The following is a 17,114-nucleotide window of genomic DNA, read 5'->3' as shown; positions in this document are numbered from 1 at the left end:
ACGGACGTTACTGACCAACATCTGTGCTCAATTTTTGGCGCAGGACCTTTTTTTTTTTTTTTAACCCCTTCCATTTTTTTTTTTTTTAACCCCTTCCATTTTTTTTTTTTTAACCCCTTCCATTTTTTTTTTTTTTAACCCTTCAATTTTTTTTTTTTTGTATTTTTTTTTTCTGCACTACATACACAATACACACTACATACCCCCTGGGTTGAAATAAAGTTTGTACCCCCCCCTACACTATACACGTGTTGAAACATTTCACTACCAGTAACACAAAAATATAAATGGCATCCCAAATGTCATCCCAAATGTCGTCCCAGTCATCCAGGAGAATGTATTCGGTGGAGGAGGCATATGCCATGCTTGCATCTGACTCTGACACAGCCAGTGAGGCAAGCGGGGAATTTGAAGGATTTGTCTTAAGCTCCTCTTCCTCCTCTGATGATGAGGGACCCCCTCAAAGACGCCCCCGTAGAGCAGCTGAGACCCCCCCCCCAATAATTGATCTCGTATGGACCCCACCACCAGACAATTTTGAGCCCCAGGTTCCTGAGTTTTTGGCCATCCCAGGAATCCAATTTGATTCAACAGGTCTCAGAGAAATTGACTTTTTCAAATTATTTTTCTCTGATGATTTTATAAATTTAATGGTGGACCAAACTAATTTATATGCCCAGCAGTTTATTGCTCAAAACCCCACGTCATCATTTGCTAGGTGGACCCCTGTAGATGCAGTAGAGATGATGACGTTTTGGGGTCTGGTGTTACATATGGGCATAGTAAAAAAGCCACAAATTAGGCAATATTGGAGTACAGATGTTCTGTACAGCACCCCATTTCACCGTATGGCCATGCCCCGGGCTCGTTTTGAGGCAATCCATAAATTTATACATTACACCGATAATGCACAGTGCCCACCCAGAGATGATCCCACCTTTGACAGGCTATTCAAAGTCAGGCCGGTCATTGATCATTTCAGTGCCAAATTTGCAGAGCTATACATCCCTGATAAATGTATTAGTATCGACGAGTCCCTTATACATTTTAAAGGAAGGGTTAAATTCCGCCAGTACCTTCCCAGTAAGAGGGCAAGGTATGGCATAAAAATGTATAAGCTGTGTGAAAGCACCACAGGGTACACCCACAAGTTTAGGGTATATGAAGGGAAGGATTCAAGAATTGAACCACCAGAATGCCCCCCCTCCCTCGTAGGTGTTAGTGGAAAAATTGTCTGGGATTTAATGCACCCCTTCCTGGATAAGGGTTATCACCTCTATGTGGATAACTTTTACACCAGCATCCCCCTGTTTAAGGCCCTTGGTTCAAGAGGTACAGCAGCTTGCGGTACTGTGCGCAAGAACCAAAGAGGCCTCCCCAAAACGCACATTGCCCAAGTAATGAGAAGGGGTGAAAGCAGGGGAATATGCACCGAAAATATGTTGTTGGTCAAATATAAGGACAAGAGGGATGTCCTTATACTGACAACAATTCATGGAGACAGTACCACCTCCATCCCTGTACGAGGTACCAGTACCCACACCTCCAAACCAAATTGTATCCTAGATTACAATAAGTACATGGGCGGAGTGGATCTTTCAGATCAGGTACTAAAGCCGTACAGTGCCCTGCGGAAAACAAATATCTGGTACAAGAAGCTGGCCGTGTATATCATCCAGATGGCACTGTATAACGCTTACGTGCTATTCCGTTCTACCGGCCAGAGGGGGACATTTATGCACTTTCAAGAGGAAGTCATAAAGAGCCTAACATTTGGGAATCAGCAGGCAGAGGGCCCCAGTACTTCTAGTACTGGCCCCCGTATTGTACCAGGGCAGCATTTTCCCAACGAAATCCCCTCCACTGCAAGAAAGGGCAGGACACAAAAAAGGTGCAAAGTTTGTTATAAAAAGGGAATAAGAAAGGAAACTATTTTCCACTGTGAAACTTGCCCCGACAAACCCGGCCTATGTATAAAGGAGTGCTTTAAAATATACCACACATCTATGGATTATTAGGTTCATCATTTCACCGTGCTTCGGGGGTCTTGCTAATGCCACATAGCACCCACCATTCATTCCACCAGAATCTGAGCTGCAAAATCCAAAAATCACTCCTTCCCTTCTGAGTCCTGCCATGCACCCAACTGGTATTTTTTGGTCACATGTGAGGCATTGCCGTACTCTGGAGAAATGGGGGCACAGATTTTGGGGTGCTTTGTCTCCTTCATTCCTTGTGAAAATGAAAAATTTTGAGCCAGAAGTACATTTTTGTGTAAAAAAATGTATTTTTTTCATTTTCACTGCCCAGTTGTACCAAAATTGATGAAACCCCTGGGGGTTTGAAATGTACACTATACCCCTAGATGAATTCCCTGAGGGGTGTAGTTTGCAAAATGGGGTGACTTGTGGGGGGGTTCCACTGTATTGGTAATGCAACATAGCACCCACCATTCATTCCACCAAAATCTTTGCTGCAAAATCCAAAAATCACTCCTTCCCTTCTGAGTCCTGCCATGCACCCAACTGGTATTTTTTGGTCACATGTGAGGCATTGCCGTACTCTGGAGAAATGGGGGCACAGATTTTGGGGTGCTTTGTCTCCTTCATTCCTTGTGAAAATGAAAAATTTTGAGCCAGAAGTACATTTTTGTGTAAAAAAATGTATTTTTTTCATTTTCACTGCCCAGTTGTACCAAAATTGATGAAACCCCTGGGGGTTTGAAATGTACACTATACCCCTAGATGAATTCCCTGAGGGGTGTAGTTTGCAAAATGGGGTGACTTGTGGGGGGGTTCCACTGTATTGGTAATGCAACATAGCACCCACCATTCATTCCACCAAAATCTGTGCTCCAAAATCCAAAAATCACTCCTTCCCTTCTGAGTCCTGCCATGCACCCAACTGGTATTTTTTGGTCACATGTGAGGCATTGCCGTACTCGGGAGAAATTGGGGCACAGATTTTGGGGTGCTTTGTCTCCTTCATTCCTTGTGAAAATGATAAATTTTGAGCCAGAACTGCATGTTTGTGTAAAAAAATGTAATTTTCCATTTTCACATCCCAGTTATACCAAAATTGGTGAAACCCCTGGGGGTTTGAAATGTACACTATACCCCTAGATGAATTCCCTGAGGGGTGTAGTTTGCAAAATGGGGTCACTTGTGGGGGGGTTCCACTGTATTGGTGCTTGGGGGGTCTTGCTAATGCGACATAGCACCCACCAAAATTCCACCAGAATCTGAGCTGCAAAATCCAAAAATCACTCCTTCCCTTCTAAGTCCTGCCATGCACCCAACTGGTATTTTTTGGTCACATGTGAGGCATTGCCGTACTCGGGAGAAATTGGGGCACAGATTTTGGGGTGCTTTGTCTCCTTCATTCCTTGTGAAAATGAAAAATTTTGAGCCAGAACTGCATGTTTGTGTAAAAAAATGTAATTTTCCATTTTCACATCCCAGTTGTACCAAAATTGGTGAAACCCCTGGGGGTTTGAAATGTACACTATACCCCTAGATGAATTCCCTGAGGGGTGTACTTTGCAAAATGGGGTGACTTGTGGGGGGGTTCCACTGTATTGGTGCTTGGGGGGTCTTGCTAATGCGACATAGCACCCACCAAAAAACCACCAGAATCTGAGCTGCAAAATCTAAAAATCACTCCTTCCCTTCTAAGTCCTGCCATGCACCCAACTGGTATTTTTTGGTCACATGTGAGGCATTGCCGTACTCTGGAGAAATTGGGGCACAGATTTTGGGGTGCATTGTCTCCTTCATTCCTTGTGAAAATGAAAAATTTTGAGCCAGAACTGCATGTTTGTGTAAAAAAATGTAATTTTCCATTTTCACATCCCAGTTGTACCAAAATTGGTGAAACCCCTGGGGGTTTGAAATGTACACTATACCCCTAGATGAATTCCCTGAGGGGTGTACTTTGCAAAATGGGGTGACTTGTGGGGGGGTTCCACTGTATTGGTGCTTTGGGAGTCTTGCTAATGCAACATAGCACCCACCATTCATTCCACCAAAATCTTTGCTGCAAAATCCAAAAATCACTCCTTCCCTTCTGAGTCCTGCCATGCACCCAACTGGTATTTTTTGGTCACATGTGAGGCATTGCCGTACTCGGGAGAAATTGGGGCACAGATTTTGGGGTGCATTGTCTCCTTCATTCCTTGTGAAAATGAAAAATTTTGAGCCAGAACTGCATGTTTGTGTAAAAAAATGTAATTTTCCATTTTCACATCCCAGTTGTACCAAAATTGGTGAAACCCCTGGGGGTTTGAAATGTACACTATACCCCTAGATGAATTCCCTGAGGGGTGTACTTTGCAAAATGGGGTGACTTGTGGGGGGGTTCCACTGTATTGGTGCTTGGGGGGTCTTGCTAATGCGACATAGCACCCACCAAAAAACCACCAGAATCTGAGCTGCAAAATCTAAAAATCACTCCTTCCCTTCTAAGTCCTGCCATGCACCCAACTGGTATTTTTTGGTCACATGTGAGGCATTGCCGTACTCTGGAGAAATTGGGGCACAGATTTTGGGGTGCATTGTCTCCTTCATTCCTTGTGAAAATGAAAAATTTTGAGCCAGAACTGCATGTTTGTGTAAAAAAATGTAATTTTCCATTTTCACATCCCAGTTGTACCAAAATTGGTGAAACCCCTGGGGGTTTGAAATGTACACTATACCCCTAGATGAATTCCCTGAGGGGTGTACTTTGCAAAATGGGGTGACTTGTGGGGGGGTTCCACTGTATTGGTGCTTTGGGAGTCTTGCTAATGCAACATAGCACCCACCATTCATTCCACCGAAATCTTTGCTGCAAAATCCAAAAATCACTCCTTCCCTTCTGAGTCCTGCCATGCACCCAACTGGTATTTTTTGGTCACATGTGAGGCATTGCCGTACTCGGGAGAAATTGGGGCACAGATTTTGGGGTGCTTTGTCTCCTTCATTCCTTGTGAAAATGAAAAATTTTGAGCCAGAACTGCATGTTTGTGTAAAAAAATGTAATTTTCCATTTTCACATCCCAGTTGTACCAAAATTGGTGAAACCCCTGGGGGTTTGAAATGTACACTATACCCCTAGATGAATTCCCTGAGGGGTGTAGATTGCAAAATGGGGTGACTTGTGGGGGAGGTTCCTAACTTTTAGCACTTATGGTGCCTAGAAACCTACATGGTGCCTAAAAAAAAATCTCATAAAAAGTAGGCTCCAAAATCAAGTAGGTGCTCCTTCTATTATGAAGCCTGTGGTTTGGTCAACGTGCACACTAGGGCCACATATAGGATATTTTTGAAAACAAAAGAATTGGGGGAATCAATTTTTAGTCACATTTCTCTAGTAAAATCTACTGTATTCGTTAGAAAAATGTATTAAAATTGAAACTCTGCAAAAAAAAAGAAATTTTGAAATTTCACCTACACTTTGTTTTAATTCCTGTGAAACACCTAAAGGGTTAACAAACTTCCAAAATGCTGTTTTGAATACTGTGAGGGGTGCAGTTTTTGAAATGGCATCATTTATGGGGGTGTCTCACATACAAGTCCCTCAAAGTCACATCAGAACTGAACTGGTCCCTAAAAAAATCAGTGTTTGAAATTTTCATGAAAATTTGAGAATTTGCTATTCATATTGTAAGCCTCCTAGTGTCCAAAAAAATTAAAAGGAAGTTGAAATAATGATGGAAACATAAAGTAGACATATGGTCTATGTTAGTTATTAACTATTTTGAGTGGTATGATTATTTGTCTCACAAGCAGAAAATTTAACATTTTGCAAATTGCAAAATTTTCCATTTTTTCACGATATTTTGGTATTTTTCACAAAAAAACACAGACTGTATCGACGAAAATTTACCACTAACTTGAAGTACAATGTGTCACGAGAAAACAATCTCAAAATCACTGGGATAAGTAAAAGCAAAAAAAAGTTATCCCCACTTAAGTGAGACATGTCAGATTTGAAAAAAAGGGCTCTGTCATGAAGGCACAAACTGGCTCTGTCATGAAGGGGTTAAATAAAGGTTCTCTCCCTCCATTCAGTCTACCCCCCCCCTCCCACAGCCTGGGATGCGGTCATTTGGTCCACAGCATTATGTTCGACAGTCATTAGGTTGACACCATTAGGTCGACATGAAAAAATGTCGACATGGTTCTAGGTCAACATGGTTCTAGGTCAACATGGTTCTAGGTCGAAAGGTCATTCGTTCGACAGGTCGTTAGTTCAACAGGTCATTAGGTCGACAGTCAAAAGGTCGACATGGAGTTTTTCAGCCGACATGTGCCGTAAGGCGGTATTTCATGTCCCGGAGTGTCACTCGTGAGTGAGAGTGCGGATAGCGCTCACTGGCTGGAGAGCCGTTTGCAGCAGGGATTTTACCCCGGCACACGGACCTCTTACCATCTACGGAGGTGCCACTCCTACATCTCTCCAGCCTCACTGCGCTATCCGCACTCTCACTCACGAGTGACACTCCGGGACCCCCGCTGCGTAAGCATAATACTAACTTTGCTTTTCCTGCTTATACTAACCCGCAGGCACCAACAGCACAATCTATACCTGCCAAACACCTGCATGGATACATTGCTTGTTAGCCCACTTGCTAAACCAGGTCTTTTGGCTCACTAACTTTCCTGTTGCTCAAGGATACTAACCATTGGTCCCAACCAAGCGGCTGTTTCTGAGTTATTATTGATATAGATCCATATCTTCTAAGCTGGGGCGCCAGCAGCCACAATATCATTGAGTCTGCTTTTAAACTTATTAAGCTTTTTTATTACTTCATATCAGTGCAATTTATATATGGTTTGTGTGTTTTTTATACTCCAATTTCTGTTGACTACCAACCTGAATTGTTATTTTTATTATTTATGTCCTTATATACATAAAACATTCTTAAATATATACAGCGTGTCCTCCATTATTGTGCACAGCGTGGTTGAACCACTTTATCGCATATTATATACTACATCCCCTTTTTTTACATCGCAGTGTATACCCCCCAATTCCTCCATTTGCAAGAGAAAGAAATCTCTCTTTTTTGAGTCTGGCGGACTCTATACACTTGCAGCAGCCATAGAGGGTTTCCAAACATAAAAAAAAAAAAATTTATTTTCTTTATTTGAAACCTATAAATTCTATTCACCAGCGCCGGGACTCCTGAGAGATCGGCTTATCCCCTTTCTCCCGGGAAAATCTTTCCAATTGCAGTAACCAGGCCTCCCCCGGAGAGGTGCTACCTGTGCCATAACACTCGCACTGTAGTATCAGCTATTTCTCGTCATCTGCCCCCTATTTTGTACCAGTTACAAATCATATCCTTAGTAGTGCTGTTACAGATGTCCACAGTAGTTTTAACTTAAAAAAAAAATGTTTTCACTTTCTGGAATGTATGGTTTTCCAAATAATTTGGATAACGGATTTTGGATATCGGATACTCAACCTGTATTGCAAAAAAAACAACAACACTGTATTGCAAATACTGCAGTTCTACTATTTTTATATAAAAACAAAATAAAACAAAATGTCCAGTACAATTCTAAACAGAATACCAAAGTAATAATAATAAAAAAAAGTTGACAATCTGATACAAAAATATTCAAATTGTCTTTTCTTGAAAGGATTTAATGTGAAATGGAAGTGGTTTGGAAGAGGAAAATGTGGGGTGAGATACAGCATTGTATCTTCTTCAAAGTTACCAAATACCCAGCAAGTGAACACAAAGGAGGTCAAAATGAAATTAGTTTTTTTTTTTTTTTTTATAAAAGTCTAATTTTATGGAAGCAAAATGAATGAATCCTTTGTAGTCCGACTCATATGTTAACAAAGCATCCTTTATCATCTACTGGTCAGTGAGTAATTTATTTGATATTTTCAATTGATATAATATAGTACACCATGTTCTCTTCCTAATTGATGGAAAGAGTTGCATTCAAAATTTGCTAGGGTACTTGTTTCCTAGCAAGGCCACACCGATCATGATCGTGGGCATCGTTAGTAAAAATCGGGGGCATCGCGGCCATCGCATGCACTAAAAAATCGGGTGCGATGGTACCGACGCGATGCCCCCGATTTCCCATAGGAAACAATGTTAAATGCCTCAATTTACCCAAATCATCATAGGGAACAATGGTAAATGGGCCGGAAACCCCCCAAAACACCCCTGAACAGTGAAATGTCCCCCCAAAAGTAGTTAATGCCACCCCACGATAAACGTGAACCCGAAGCATGGCAAGCGTAGCGAGCCCGCGAGGAGCGGCGGTACGCGTCCTCCGACCTTTTCATACCCCCACTATCCACGTCGGTGTGGAGTTGAGAATAGAATAGTGTGGCGAGCGCAGCGAGCCACTGAGCCCGAAGCATGGCGAGCGGACGCGGATACCTGTGAAGCCCGCGGAAGGGACGCATTTACCTGTGAAGGTATCCGCGTCCCCTCGCGGGGCGCGCTGCGCTCGCCACGCTTCGGGCTCAGTGACTCGCTTCGCTCGCCACACTATTATATTCTCAACTCCACGCGACGTGGATAGTGGGGGTATGAAAAGGTCGGAGGACGCGTACCGCCGCCCCTCGCGGGCTCGCTGCGCTCGCCACGCTTCGGGTTCACATTTATCGTGGGGTGGCGTTAACTACTTTTGGGGGGACATTTCACTGTTCAGGGGTGTTTTTGGGGGTCTCTGGCCCATTTACCATTGTTCCCTATGATGATTTGGGTAAATTGTGGCATTTAACATTGTTTCTTATGGGAAATCGGGGGCATCGCGGGTAAATTGAGGAATTTAACATTGTTTCCTATGGGAAATCGCAGGCATCGCGTCTGGACCATTTAAGCCTTTTTTAGCCACCTGCGACGCGACAGACGCGATTTTGACTTTTTTCAATGCATTTCAATGGGAAATCGGGGGCATCGCGTCGGTCGCGTCGCAGACCACTAAAAAATACAACCGATGCCCGCGATTGTGGTCGTGCTAGGAAACAAGTACCTTTGCTAGCATTCTTTTTTCTGTTTAAATAACATGAGATGAAGATCTATTAGTTTCTACAGATCCAAGGACTCAAGGAGACTTTAGGCAACCTCCACATACTCTTATCTGTCATTTGGTGTCACATGTCATATTACGACATGTCTGTTATTTATGGAAAAAGTCTCTTACTTGGACAGATCATCTATAGCCCAATGACGTAGAGGATTAAAGCGATTTGAACCAATTTGTTTAGGGAGAAATAAAGTTGAGACTAGGGTGGGCAATACGGTCCATTTTTTTTCAATCCTGGGATTCGGGATAAACTGTTTAAATCCTGGGACTGGCCTCCTGAGGGTGGACAACTGCGTAGGTTGGGCAACCAAACAGCATGTTTTCGGGGCAGTGCCTGAACCGTGCACTGCTGGTGCTCAGCACTGTTTGGCAGACTCACCTTTGTGACTGGAAGAAGCCTACTTTTTTCTGTAATTAAGTGGCAAAGTAAGACTTTGCTTTTTAACAATACTGCAGTGGAATGTCATCTTCACACTGGGTGATTTATTTGCTCTTTTCAATTTCAATTTTGGGGTTTAATGCTTCTGGGTCATACAAATTGACTCTGAATTGTATGCTCATTTGGATGTTACAGAAAATAATTTGGTACTTGTGTAATATCTGGGCGCTTGATTTTGACATCGGGTCGGAAAAATCGGTCGCATCGCATGCGATGAGATGTGACCGATTTGATCCGATTTTTACATTGGATCCAATGTTAAATGGACCATGAGACCCTATTTTACATTGGAACTAATGTTAAATGCCCCCCAGACCCCATTTTTAATTGTATACCCACCCTGATGGGTAATTACTATGTGAAATGCCCCCCCATTGTTAACGCCATGATCAACGTCAACCCGAAGCGTGGAGAGCGCAGCGAGCCCGCGAGGGGTGGAGGTACGCGTCCTCCGACCTTTTCATACCCCCACTATCTACATCGTCGTGGAGTTGATTTTATATAGTGTGGTGATCACAGCGAGCCACGGAGCCCGAAGCCTGGCGAGCCCCACAAGGGGACGCGAAATACGAGCCCGAAGCCTGGCGAGCGAAGCAAGCTCCGTGAGGGGGCGCGGAATACATATTAAGTAATCCGCATACCCTCGCGGGGCTCACTGCGCTTGCCACGCTTCGGGCTCGTATTCTGCGGTGCCTCGCGGGGCTCGCTGCGCTCGCCACACTATATAGAATCAGCTCCACGCCAACGTGGATAGTGGGGGTATGAAAAGGTCGGAGGACGAGTACCGCTGGCCCCTCACGGGCTCGCTGCGCTCGCCACGCTTCAGGTTGGCGTTGATGTTAATGAAAAATTGGGTCTGGGGGGCATTTAACATTGTATCCAATGTAAAATTGGGTCTGAGGGACCATTTAACATTGGATCCAATGAAAAAATCGGGTCGGTCGCGTCGCATGCCATTATAATGGCATGCGATTAATTTTTACATTGTACCAGGAACGTCCCGAAAATCGGTCCAATTGCATGCCTTAAGTACAGGCATGTGATAAAAAAATCGGGCGCCCAGATATTACACAAGTACCAATAATTTATTATATTGATAAAATATTTTATTTTTATTTTGTATTATAATTGAAATTACTTTTTTCAGTTTTCAAGAAATGACTGATTTTCTACTGGTAACTCACGTTACATGTTTTGTCCATGGTTTTTAACATACATTTGCAATTATTAAATCTCTGCTCTCCTATGTAGCATATGTTTTTTGTAACTAAATAAAAAATATGACAGATGATGTCCCAAGGCATGGAATATGACATTACATTAAGGTAACTCCCGTTACACTTTGCTTTTATTCATAAAAATATATAAAAATATAAAGATATTACTATTTTTCACAGCTCTAAGAATTGTTGGTGCTAAAAAATTTCTAAGCACATTTTTTTTGTAACAAATTTAATCTTTGACTGATGGCCATTTCCAATATTTTCCATCTCTTGTAATGATGTTAACATGATATTCCCCTTTTCCTATATTTGTAACAATTCCTGGAAATAAAGTACTTCCACCCAGTCATCCTTCTTTGGGGGGTTATCCTGGTTGATTTGTTCGTATGCGAATTTGCATCCTTGCGAGTCAACCAGATCCCGCCTTGTGAATGGTGGTATGCCAGCCCACCATTTGCACGGCATGCGAAAAGATGTTTTACATGAAAATCCATTCGCAGCATGTGGGGGAACACCCACATCATTTGATGGTCGCCGACCATAGAATGATGTGGAAGGCACACGCATATCTAAGGTTACTCAGAGCAACCTTAGATGTACGTGTGCACTCTAAGTAAAGTGGGAGGACAGCTGACATCTGGTGATGTCAGCTTCCTGTCCCCCCCACCCGCATCATCGGCCCATTAGCATGAGAAAGTCCATCGTTAACATGGGAATGCCCATGAAACGCTGGGCGTTCCCATATGCTAACGGGATGCTCCGCCGCCCCACCCCCGCTCTGCCGCCCCACCCCCGCACTCAAGGATGCATCTAGCACCTGACCTGAATAAGGTCCTTTGTGCAAATTCATCAGTTTCTATTAAGGCAGGGGCATGGGACTGAAGGGAACTTTCAGCTTTTTCAGTTGTTAGAAAGCCAGGAATTTCTTTGTCTTCCACTTTTAGGTAGTGTAGTTGCTTTATTCCCTCTAATGGTTGGGCATTTGTAGTAATGGATTCAAAATCAAGTTGGTTGTTGTCAGCTATCTCATATTGGTTTATTAAAATTACTTTGACCTTTGAGGATCCATTGACAACTTTAACAAAGTCGGAAGCACAATGTACTTCCTATGTTTCACATTTGCCAACATTTGTCTTTTTTCTAAATGTTTCATAGCTTCCGCTATATATCTGTTTTTTAACTGAGAGCTCGGACCGTCTGAACAGATATTTACATTTGTAACTTTTGGAGGAAATGGTGTACATTTGGAACTACAGTTTCTTTGGTATGGACAGGGTAATCTGATACTATTACAGATGAATGCGATTTTCCAGAATGCCAACTGCTACTGTGAAAATGCTCACTTGATATTATAATTTGGAAGTTAAGATGCTACAAAACAAAGATAGACAAATGGAAACCCACATTACAACATAAAGATCAATTACAGAGTCCAGAGAATATAAAACATACACCATTAAATCTATGACATCAACACACTGTAACATGAGTTACCATGATGGTAACTCATGTTACACTTATGTTTTATTCATTTATTTGGTATTGCTACTGCACTGAATAAATGTTTAGTGGTTTTGGACTAATGTTAGGAAAATATGAAATCATTATTTTTTTTCCAACAATCTGGCAAGATTAAATGAAAAGATAATATTTTAGGTAATTTACGTTACACAGTTGAAGTTATGCTCATTAGCAATACCAGACCTCTTAAAGCATTTTGAATATGGATAGTATTATTTACTGAAAATGATTTCCACATTGTGATCTACAAGTGAAGTGACCTGTATGTGTTTTTGTGTATTCTTAACATTAGAAAATTTACTTAGAATTCTGGTGTTTTCAAAGTCTCTTTTTCCATCTAAAGCAAGCCTAAAGCAAGATGGTGGCCATAGCAACAATGATGCTACTAACTAAAAAAAAAAACTTTTGGAGGGAAAACTCACATTGTTGTACTATAATAATTTACATAAATAAAAGTGTTGCTGTGAAAAAAAATTCACGCAAATTTCCATAGTTACATGGAATGACCCTACTGTAAATTCCAATTTACTACTATTGCTCAGTACGATTTGATGCAATTTGTCCTCTTGTAGGACATCTACTGAAATAACAATATGATCTCATTACCTTTTGTTTTTTAAAACTTATTTCTTGACTAGATCATGGGAGGATATAAAAACACATACTGTAAGTGTTATTGCAGAGAATGTTCATCATTCAAAAACATCTGGAGACGGATGTATTGCGGTGTGTTTACAGTGGTAAATGGTGCCTCTCAATGACAGCTGCTTTAAAAAAAACTCAGAATTTGTCTAGCATAGCAACCAGACTCACAACACAATATATTTGGCCTCTGATGTTCTTTCTTGCTACAACACTTGCCATTTATCCAGCTGACAATGTAATAGGTGCAGGGAGCATGACCTAGTTGATTCCAACATTGAGACACAGGTCCTAGGGGTTAATGCCACAATTGTCCCTTTAATGACCAGGACCACCCACTTCACAGGGGAGGGGAAGAAGATCAAAAAAACATGTATATTCAGGGAAGGTAGGCAAGCATTTTTAGAACCTAACTTTACAAATACATATTGTCAATAGTTTAAACTAAGTATTTATTATATACCATCTAGTATTATTATGTCCATCTATGCAAAAATGCATTTCTTTACAAATTAATAAAGATATAAATTTGCCATAAGACATACATATTGATAGACACAGATGACTGCAATAAGGAACTCAAAAGGTAATTTACAGATGTAGCCCTGCTCATCTGACCTGTAATGCTTATGTTCATCCACCAGATGTCCCTTTTGAAAATCACCAATGCCCATGCATGAGGTCTCCAATGAAATACAGTAAAGTAATACAGTCCAGGAACTACCTTACCATGTTGGAAGTACAGTATGCTATGTAGTCAATCATTTTCGGCCCGCCACAATGTTATACAGTAATTATGCTACGTAGACACTCATTAAGTCCCAGGAACTTGGTGGGGAAATGTAGGCAGAGTTTAACTCCGCAACAGTGGGCTAAGCTCGGCATGCATTTCCCCATGAGTTCCTGGGGCTCAGTGAGCATCTATGTAGCAGAAGATGCTGGACTAAGCTCACTGTGGGATTTGCTTTTGTACGATTTTCTTCTACCAAATTGCGACTTGCTACTGTACATTGCACCGCACTACGAGGTCAACTTGTGGTGTAGCATCCAATGTGGGCTGAGAGTGACAAAGCATTGAATTCAAAGTCTGGAGGCAGGAGAACAACTATAGTATTGAAACTGAGGAGTCCACATGTATATAGTAGAATGCACTGTTTGAGAAACTGACCAGGTGTTTTTTCACACCCCAATCTACGTGCACAAATAATGTGGAAACAATGCCTACATATAGTATATATACATTTTAATGTACAAATATAAAATATCAAAACAGTGGAATTTAAAAAAAAAGGACTTATTGCTGACTGGGATCTGTACCCCAGACGCTGTGCATGGCAGAGGCAGAACTCTGGGAGGCAATGGAGTCATCTGCCGCCGGGCTCCTGCTCCCAAGGGGGTACCTCTCCTTCCCTTCAAGTTTGAATTGGTCAAATGTAACCAGTTGATATTGCTAATGAGGCTGACTCCCCCTCCTAATATCATTTTTGCAAGTGTCCCGTGACCCTACAGGAGACAGACACCTTACTCAGGGGTAGATTTATTAAGCTCGGTGAAGTGATAAACTGTCTGTTTTTTATCACCGTCCAATCAGCTCCTACCTTTCCTGTTTCAAACCAAGCCGGTAACTTCACAGGTAGGAGCTGATTGGCCGGTAATAAAAACCAGACAGTTTATCACTTCACCAAGCTTAATAAATCTACCCCTGAATGAGCTATTTGGGGGGGCACCAATACTTATCTTGCCTCCGGGCAACAGGGATGAACTTACGCCACTGGTGCATGGTATACTGTGGGCTTAACCGCTAGGCCATTAGAGATACTGTACCGCAAGCCTGTCATCTCATTAACACCTTATGCAGGAACCCGGAAGCCTCATTTAATTAGGTGGCCAGTAAATGTCGATAGCGCTCAAGACTACACTCGTGGTTTGTCACAATGTACGAAAACTATTTTATTTAAAAAAGTGTATTTAATGTAAATTCTGCTGGGGGGGTGGTGAGCTGCCTCGTGGCCGATACTCCCAGCCCACCACCATGTTGTACACTAATTATACTACGTAGACACTCATTCAGCTCCAGGGACTCTTGGGAAATGTATGCAGATCTTAGACCACTCTTACGGAGCTAAGCTCGGCATACATTTTCCCACCAAGTCCCTGGGGCAGAATTAGCGTCTATGTAGCATAATAGCAATATAACACAGTGGCGGGCTGAAACTATCGGCCACAAGGTAGCCCACCCTTATGGAGCAACAGTAAGCTCGGCATACTGAACATATGTAAAGTGGAAGCAAAGACTGACAGTAAATGATTTCACATATTTGTCCGCAGCACTGTACTGTAATAATTGAGATATTGGAGATACTGCCACCTAGCTGCGAAGCAGTGTAGTTACATGATTTCGCATACTTTGCCATAGTTTGCCTAAGTGCACCATAAAGGAACATTTATCATGGCCCAACAACAAAGCCAGGATGGCGGGCAAACAGGATAGATGAGCGTTGCTATATCTCTATATTCTGTTGCTTTGGTTTGTAAACTAAAATAACCAACAAAACAAGAATATAATACATACTCAGGTTCTGTAAGAGGTGTGGTTTCATTTGGTTCATTTATAGGGCTCCCACCATGATTAGTAATTCTTTCATCCTCAGTTCTCATCTCTACTATTGGTTGTTTTGATCCAGCTTTCCTACAAGATATCAAGCAATCCTAAATTAAAATGCACCTGTCACCAAACACTAACATTATTTTATTTAAAAGTGTTGTACGGTGGTTATAAAAAGTTTCACTTGGGCTTTCTCACATTCTTCTGAGCTACAACATGGGACCATGATATATTTAACTGAAATTCAACTAATAACACTAAGGGGGTATTCAATTCTGGGTCATGACTGTCGACCTGTCCTGAAAGCCGTGACCCTGGTTAGTTTAAGTTTTCGATTCAATGTCCGGGGGCATGTCTGTGTAAACGACCATGGATTGTCGAGATTCGGCTGTGATCGCGACAATTCATGGCCTATATCGGTAAAACAGGCCCGACAGTCGGGCCCATTCTGTCGATCTGCCTCTTTAATGCTGTTTGGGAAACACAGCCCGCCGTCATTTCCCCCGTCAAAAAAAGTGGTGAAAAATTGAATACCCCCTTAAGTAATCAAAAATGTGGCCTTGCCTTAGCATTTATTCCTGTGATATATTCATAATAGATTTCCACATGCTGTAATAAGAAAGGCCAACAAGATGCTGATAGCATGGAGTTACTGTCTTGAAGACAGATATGAAATTAACTGTGTTTGTTAAAGTAAAATCATGTTCATTTCATAAATCTGGATTGTATGAAGGGTGGCGAGAAGAAAATTGTTGTTGAAACAGATCAGAGGCTACAGTTTTCTAAAAAATGTGTTAGTCATTAACACGTGGAAGTAGATTCTATGATCCATCAAGACCATTATTTTATTTTTGTCACAATGTTAAGGCCTATACTTGGCACAAACTAAACACTACCATACCCACATTGGTGTATGATGGTGTCTGCAGCATGTTGTTGGAATGCTTATCTGTAGCAGGGACTACAAAACTCAGGAGGGGGTAAAATAAATATAGAGCAAGTACAGAGACTTGGGGCCTAATTTAGACCTGATCGCTGACAGGTAAACACCGCTCCACCACAGTCTCCCCCGTTCTTGCGCATTGCTGCAAATACATACATTTGCAATTACTCTTTATCAAATGGTTTTCCTCCTGTTTGCAGCTGCTAAGTCTAGACTTACTCGGGGCTGTGATCAACATGGGGAGATGGAGGCTGCTGCTTACATCAGTGGCCCTCCCTCCTCACGGCCAGGCCCACCTGCGGTTTTTCCAGAAAACGCTGGGGTGATGTCTACAAGTGCCCCCTCAGCTGTCAATCACCCTGCAAACAGATGACTTTGATGCACAGGCGGCTTACACATGAGCACTATGGACTGTTCGAAAATGCTTGTGCTGCAAATTCACAGCCAAGCTTACAGGGCTGAATCGTGCCAATAGTCTACAAAAGTGATTGTTTTTTTAAAAAGAGCAAAGTACACAGCAAAAGCATAAATGGAAGTAGAACAACTCCAGGTCAATGGTCTTCTGAAGTGGCCTAGTCAAAGCCCAGATCTCAGTCCAACTGAACATTTCTGTCCACCAATAATCAACATCCAACCGATGGAGCTGGAGCGATATTGTAAATACAGTTCACCTATTATTTCTGGTAAGTGTACAGTATTA

At 42.0% G+C, this 17,114-nt stretch overlaps 1 protein-coding gene across 3 annotated transcripts in view; it reads right to left on the bottom strand.

Annotated features, from left to right (window-relative positions):
* NCAM2 (neural cell adhesion molecule 2) overlaps positions 1-17,114 on the bottom strand; it is a 344,278-nt gene that overhangs the window by 25,990 nt on the left and 301,174 nt on the right. For 2 of the 3 annotated variants that reach the window (XM_083171879.1, XM_083171881.1), the window contains one exon: positions 15,439-15,555. The exons of the other annotated variant lie outside the window; for it this stretch is intronic. In XM_083171879.1, coding sequence (XP_083028005.1) covers positions 15,439-15,555 — 117 coding nt within the window. The remainder of the gene's footprint in view (positions 1-15,438; positions 15,556-17,114) is intronic. 3 annotated transcript variants of the gene reach the window in all.

This window comes from Crinia signifera, chromosome 2 (assembly GCF_055691185.1).
Source record: "Crinia signifera chromosome 2, ASM5569118v1, whole genome shotgun sequence".
NCBI lineage: Eukaryota > Metazoa > Chordata > Amphibia > Anura > Myobatrachidae > Crinia > Crinia signifera.
This window is presented reverse-complemented; position numbering and strand designations above follow the sequence as displayed.